The 7,378-nt window shown below is 33.4% G+C and overlaps 1 protein-coding gene across 44 annotated transcripts in view; it reads left to right on the forward strand.

Annotated features, from left to right (window-relative positions):
- The window catches only part of LOC102677929 (calcium/calmodulin-dependent protein kinase type II alpha chain), a 140,815-nt gene that overhangs the window by 45,337 nt on the left and 88,100 nt on the right, over positions 1-7,378 (forward strand). For all 44 annotated transcript variants that reach the window (XM_006615913.2, XM_031510611.1, XM_006615914.2 and 41 more), the window contains one exon: positions 1,433-1,527. In XM_006615913.2, coding sequence (XP_006615976.1) covers positions 1,433-1,527 — 95 coding nt within the window. The remainder of the gene's footprint in view (positions 1-1,432; positions 1,528-7,378) is intronic.

Raw genomic sequence — 7,378 nt, forward strand, 5'->3', positions numbered from 1 at the left:
TTCTCCTTTTTTTTCTCCTTTTTTCTTCTCTTCTTTATCGTGATATTACTTTGGATGATGGTGGTAGGCAAAGATATTTATTATATTTCGAAAAATCGTTTGAAAAGTGAAGCTGAAAGTTTTTAGGTTAGATTTACCGTTTAATCCATTAAAAGCTAACTTGGTAATGTTTTATTTGCTATTTTTCTTTTTTTGATTGATTTGCGTTCAACTCTCTTTTGCAGTTTTGATTTTGGGATTTACTTGATACTTTTATCGCTATTTCTCTTTCTATGTTAATTATTAGAAGTTAGAATATTTGATTATTATAGTTAAGATTTATCACATTTTCTAAATTAATATATGATTTTTAGATAAGATTTTTTAATGTATTATTCCATCTTTTGTTTAGATTTTCGAGTTTGTGAACAAATAATACGTAATATGGAGAAATGAATAATATAAATCGAAGATTGTGGAAGTTTTACCAGAAATATTGTATGGAATGTTTGAATCACTACAGTGTTAATATTTGAGCATTACGAAGATGTAAAATCTACCTATCATGGAATTTTTATGAGAGATGCAAGTATTTGATTGTCATGTATACTAGAGAATTCGTAAAAATTTCAATTTCAAATTGTCAGTTATAAAGTCAGTTATAAGTTTGTGGAAATATTATTTCGTATCGAAGAAAAAATAGGATAAAACAATTTCACAAATCTTGATTCACTCACTCATTAATATTCTTATTATAATCCTCGAAGATTCTTGTGCTCACTTAGAAAAAAATAACATTTCTTTCGAATTCTTAATTTTTCTTTGAGTTTTTTTGCTCGTCTATTCTTTGAACGATCTTCGTCAATTTCGATTGGTGAAAGAATAAGATCGACGAGCATAAATAATATTTCTGGAATAATAACGAGCTCCGGAAGTTTAATTCTTTTCGCTCGCTAATTGCATCGGTGTAGATCTGGGTCATCTTTCGCCCACACCCGTTTCTTTTTTCTCGTCATCCGATTTTTAAGAGACAAAAGACACTGTCCAGAGAAAACAATTGCGTTTCGAAGCCGATTCTCGACATTCCCCTATCTTTACTTCGATGCTCGATTTCCCATTCTATCTAAGACGTTTTTAATCGGATATATATTGTACTTTTTTATTTAAGATAAAGATCGATTATCCAATAACCATTTCTATATTGCACATATACAATCATATTGGTAGTGTAATCGACAAAGTTCCAGCCTTCGACGATATTCCAGTATATTCCAGTATATTCCAGTCGTTCGAGGAGGCCAAATATACATACATACGTACACGTTTCACAAAGTTTGGAGAGCAGTTACGAGTTCATTAACGGATTAATCGTATCGCTTTTCGTTAGTTTTATCGTTATCTCCTCGAGATCTTGTGTCCTGTTGGCAAATTTAACGATCTCTCTTCGTTTCAGGGGTGCCTTCTCTGTGGTTCGACGATGCGTTCAGAAGAGCACTGGTCACGAATTCGCTGCGAAGATCATAAACACGAAAAAGCTCACCGCCAGAGGTAAGATCGAGAATCGTTCGTTTCGACAATTTTATAAAAATCGAAGGAATATTGATTTTTGAATAAAAAAGTAATTGTAAAACTTGTATCGAAAACGTGTTTGCGAAAGAAAAGATTATCGTGGAAAACTTTTTTTCCTCTTTCATATTTGAATAATTGTTTAGAAGACACAAATATTTCAGAAAGTGAGTTTCATTGTGATACAAAAAACGCTCTGACAAAGTTTTTAATGCTTTGACAGTGGCGATAAAACTACTCAGAAAAAGAAAATGAATGATGTGTATATAATTATATTTTTTCACTCATTTCTTGAAAAAGTAAGTTTAATCATCATAGAATTCTCACGTATCTTTATCCATATTGAATGTGTTAACAGATTCGAATAATCTGAAACGTCGATTGATAATTAAATATCGTGGATAGACATTGTGAACGAGTTATATCTAGGAAAAGTTTCGATACAAGGGCATTAGCATTTAAAACACATAGAAATATTAGATGAAACGACTATGCTTGGTGAGCTCTGACGAGGGCATTATTATGAAAATGGTCTTTGAAAGTTTTGCGCAAAAATAGGAGATGTTTCAAAGTTTCATGATATGGTTTCGTCCCTTTAAACACTTTATTCTTCTTACTTTTAAGTTGATCGTTATTTTAAGTTGATAGTTGCATAAAGGTTTGAAAAAATATTGAAACTTGGAATAATATAATTTATATCCAATATAATAATTTAAAATATTTTTAAATTATATCACAATCCTTATAATAACGTTGAATTCACCTAGGTCTTCATTACCTAGAATTAAAAATATTTTATAACAAAAGAACGACAGTTTTAAACTATATACTAACCTTGAGGATTTGAGATCTATTGTTAAATTTAATCTAAAAGTTATTTTCACATAATTCTCTCTTGATATCCAACCAAATTTCAAAATTCCAAGTATCATCATCCACGTATTAAATTAATACTGAAATGAAAATTAATAATTTTTCACAGGAAATCAACGTGTTATAAAAAATCAAGAAGAAAATGTGTATATATATATATAAAAAAAGAAGCAAGTTTGAAGAGCTAAACCTAACCTAATAGAATTGACTCTAAAAATAGAATCAACACACAGAGAGACAATAGATAGCTCGGGCACAAGAAAGGAAAAGAATATAAGTGGCTAAATAGAAAGATAAAATGAAATAGAGAATGAAATCTCGATCCAAGTTGAAAACGTATCATCACCATTAAAAAATCTCCAACTCCCTTAACTTAAGACAAAAATAATCTCTCCTCTCAGAAATAATTCAACGATCGAAATTTGAAGAATTACATTTAACTAATTTGAACGAAGAACGTTTAATCACTCGACCTCTATCAAAGCTTATACACGAGCTTCGAATTATCCGTTTCAGGGATATATGTATATCTCTAAGCAAATCTCAATCCCGCACCGGAATGGACAACACCGACTTGATGGATTACCGTGGCCAAATCTTCAAATCCTCAAACTCATTTCGCTAATCGCCACCGCCAACACTGCCATCTCCCATTTTAATCCGCATTGTCCAGAAGACATTGTCGTTGTCACGACGATAGAGGAAGGATGGAATCGCGAAAAGAGGTGCGCTTTCTGTGTACCCGAACAGAGGACTTAGCGTCTAAAAACAACGAGCGACGCCGTTGTCAGTCTGCCAAAATTCCATCGCGACCGAACAGTTGCCAGTACCGTACCATCTTCAATTCGGAAAAAAACGTGACTGAAGTTTAGTATCCGGGTTGCAAAATTTTTTTTTCTTTTCCTTTCCCTTCTCGTTTATTCTCGAATCGAAACGAATCTGAAAACGAAAATGATAATGAGGTTATTTCAATGAGATAACTTTGAACGACACAATCGATATTTTTCTTTTTGATACAATTCAATTGTTCGACAATTAACGTAACGTATGAAGAAGTAAGATGAATGAAAAATAAGGCAGAGTTTGGATTACTGTATATTTTTGGGATCGTATGAAATTAGAATTAACAAAAGGAATAATAATGGAATTAACTAGCCAAAGGAAAATCTTTTAAACCATTTCTCAAAAGAAATATCCTCAAAAGGAGAAATTTGGATAAAAAGGTGATTTTAAGTGATCCAAATACTTGGATTCAAAAAACATTCTTCCTCTGTATATATATATTGCATGGGATTCTATTTATCATTTATCATGAGAGAGAAAGAGAGAGAGAGAGAGAGTAGGAAAAAAAGGTAGATAAAATAAAACGTTTCGGAAGCCAGACGAGTTCCCTAATTGAATCAATCAAAATATCGAGCAAAAGCGATTCGATAAACGCCACGATGACCAATTTAATTAGTTAAGAGTCAAGGCTTGCCCTTTTACTCTTAGTCTCGCACAATGTCGAAGATGTCGCACAGATTTTGGAATTGGTGTTAAGATATATCGTTGACAAGTATTCACGGACGATGGCGGAATTTCGGAAGAATTTTTACTCGAAGGGAGGGGGAAACAGAGAGAGGATATTTTCCCTGGGGAAAAATAGAAATATGAAAGATTCCGGTTTCAATGGATGAATTTTTGTCGTGTCACGGATTCCTGATGATACTTTGAATATTTTTAATAAACTTTCTTTCTTTCCTGCGATGTATATATTAATTTTTAAGACCAATAGATGATACAAGCATGGAAGGATCTTTCGTTGAGAAAAGTAAATCGAACGATATTCTAAATTGATAAACGCTTATTAGAATTTCTTTAATTTGAAATTTAAAAAAATGGTAAATATTTTAAGTTTAAATGAAATGATGAAACTTCTCGCTTCTTGTCGCCTTTGTACACGGGTTTTTGTTTAGCAGGCATCGATCGATAAATTTAGTATCAAACGGATCTCCACCCAAGCGAATAGTATGGGCCGCTATATCATAAGTTTTATTGTCCCTATCAATCGATCTTTTGGCAACGATCCTAATATGTGTTTGCGTGACTCATCCCGCGTCTCGTACCGTATATTTCGTACCGTGCTCAACGTGTAAAAGGGGAGCCTGATTCACGAGGAAATATTTACGATGGAATATTAGAGGAATATTTATAAGGAAATGGCAAAACGCGTGTTTCATTAGGATAAAATTAATATAGCGTTGGTTGGTGTAAAGTATAGGATTACGTTACGTATATTCGATATGTAATTCTTCGTGAAATTTTTTTCCTATATATTTTTAATCGCTCTTAATTTATAATCGATGGTAAGAATATTTATATTTTACTTGTATAAATATAAATATATATATATACATATACAAGATATCGATATGTTGCCAATCATTTAAATAAATCTATTCTTCTTTCGACTTTTTTAAAATCAATCCTCCAAAAATATTTCGTAAATAATATATTAACATCTTATAATTCCGATATATTTATATATACGTATCGTATTCGAGAACGAGATAAAAATTTTGTGCCGAGGTGAAATCGTGGCGAGATATATATACTCAGTTTTATAAAGTAAGACTGCGTTCTTGTTATGTAGATTAAAGTTGACGCGTCGTTCACTCGTGTTTTCAACGTCAACAGGTCAACTTTCGGACGAAAGTTGGTTGTTTGCCTTGATGCTGGTCCGCATTGCGTTCGAACGGACGCCTGTAATCGAGCTTCAGAATCCGAGCGACGAGCGGAATTTTCGAGGGTCGCGGTTAGAATGTAGGGGCGACGATCCACTTCGCCAAGGGGAAAACACCAAACAGGAGCAAAAAGTCGTGTCTGTTGGTGTTCGATCCTCGTTCGAGAAATATCTCTTTTTCACTCGTATTTCAATTTTTGCAAGAAATTTATTCATCCAATTCTGTAAATTGTACCTGTAAATTATAGAAAATAATTATTTTTAATATAATTTGACTAATAATTCATCGTATGATTTATATATATATATTAAAACTGATATATCTTCCAAGTTTTTTAAGTCTTACGAAAGTCACTAGAATATAAAGTAATAAATTTTACCAATAACGAATCGTCCGATTCTTTACACACTTTTTTCCCACGATGCACTCCAAGTTTCCACGTAACAGATCACGTGAAATTTCATTTAAAAAGGGGAGACAATAAGTATCAATAAATTTTTCATCGAACATCATCAGAAATCAATTTCACGAACGGGCAGCGAATAAATCCACGTCGAATCGATTGTATCCAATTCTCCACATCCTCTTTCTCTTCGTGTTCCGTCACGACACGAGTCACGTGGCGTTGCTACGTGAGCCCGAAAAAAATATCTGAAAAGGGAATAGGATATCAGGGGTTGAAAGAAAACTTAAAAAAAAAAGGGGGGGGACTTTCTTTCCAGGAATAATCTCGACGAGGAGGAGGAGGAGGAGGAGGAGGAGGGAAATTTCTTTCACTTTCTTTGTCTTGAAAAAGAAGATGGCGGTTTTCAACGTGTATCGACGTCACCGAGATAAGGGGATTGACGTCATAAGCCTCTCCTAAGAGTTCGAGCTCCTCTCCAATGGAATTTTACCGGACGGCGAATTCTTTCTTTCGGATTGGACTTTGCGTATCTCGTGAAATTGCATCTCGGGTAACAGGATTGACGTCAACGAGCCGTACAAATTTAACGCAAATTTTGTAACTTTATATCTTGTATCTCTTCTTCGATCGATTATCCGGATTTCTAGTTCCTCTTGATAGGAATTTTTCCTAATAGAGGATTATTTAATATTCGTGTTTGAATTGATTTGATGTTAGTTTGGTTTTGGAAAAACTCGTGGGAATTAATAATATTTCTTTGCCTTTCTGTGTATTCAATCAAACTACGTGAGAATTGATATTGAAATAAATTATATAATAAGAACGAAGGTTTTTGATAGAAGAGGGAAACAATGGCTCGTTTGAAAAATTTACGATATTCTGTTAATTCTTTCCTTGTTTTTTTTTTTTTTTTCGACGAAGACTAACAAGATTCCTAGAAAATTCCTTTTATACCGCTTCCTAAGCTTATTATATTAGGCAACTTGTAAATCGAATTGCTCAATTTCAGTTTATTTTATCCAATTGAAATGTTTACACGAACATTGATGCAAAATGGTCGATCGAAAATTATTCAAACGTATTATGATAAAATCAATATCAATTTTCAGATTCAAACATATTCGAACAAATTAATGTTTATATTAAAATTCGAATCAAAAGATATCGATGATAATATTAAACACCTTATCCTCGAATAAAAATACAAAACCTTTTGAAAATCCCTCCAAAAAATTTCTCTATCAAACTAATACGTATAATATACTTATTCTCTCGTGTTCTCTAAATATATTATATTAAAATGTCGGTTGAAAAAAGCGACGGTATACACTCGCAAAACATATATTGCTGAAAGTTTTGCACGAACGCCGTGCAAAACTCGTTTATAGAACGAAAAGTTTTTACCCGGGGAAAGTAGGAGAAGATAAATTCTCGTCTATGTTTCTATTGGCACGGGCGAGGGCCGCGGCTGGCCAGTCCCTGGTTTCGTTACACGCGAAAACGTTACGACTGGGCCAAGCTTAACAACGTATACAAACGAAGAGGATGGGCTAAGAGATGCCGGCGCGCGCGAGCTTTCCGTTTGTTTCTCTTGCAGATATTCCACTGGTTTAAACCACTGCCCCGTCGTTATTCCGTTCTTATATATATATCGCGATGCTTGGAATTCATTTTTTTTAACTCGTCGAGTGTTTTCCATATTTTTCAATGAAGGGAACGAAGGGAGAATTCGCGTCGCGTTGCGAAAATTAATCGTTACATGTATTCGAGAAATGTTTCGCGATCTATTTAATTTTTATTATGAAAATTGGAATTTGTTTGAATTGGTAAT

The sequence above is a fragment of the Apis dorsata genome, unplaced genomic scaffold, assembly GCF_000469605.1.
Source record: "Apis dorsata unplaced genomic scaffold, Apis dorsata 1.3 scaffold_247, whole genome shotgun sequence".
Classification (NCBI taxonomy): Eukaryota; Metazoa; Arthropoda; class Insecta; order Hymenoptera; family Apidae; genus Apis; species Apis dorsata.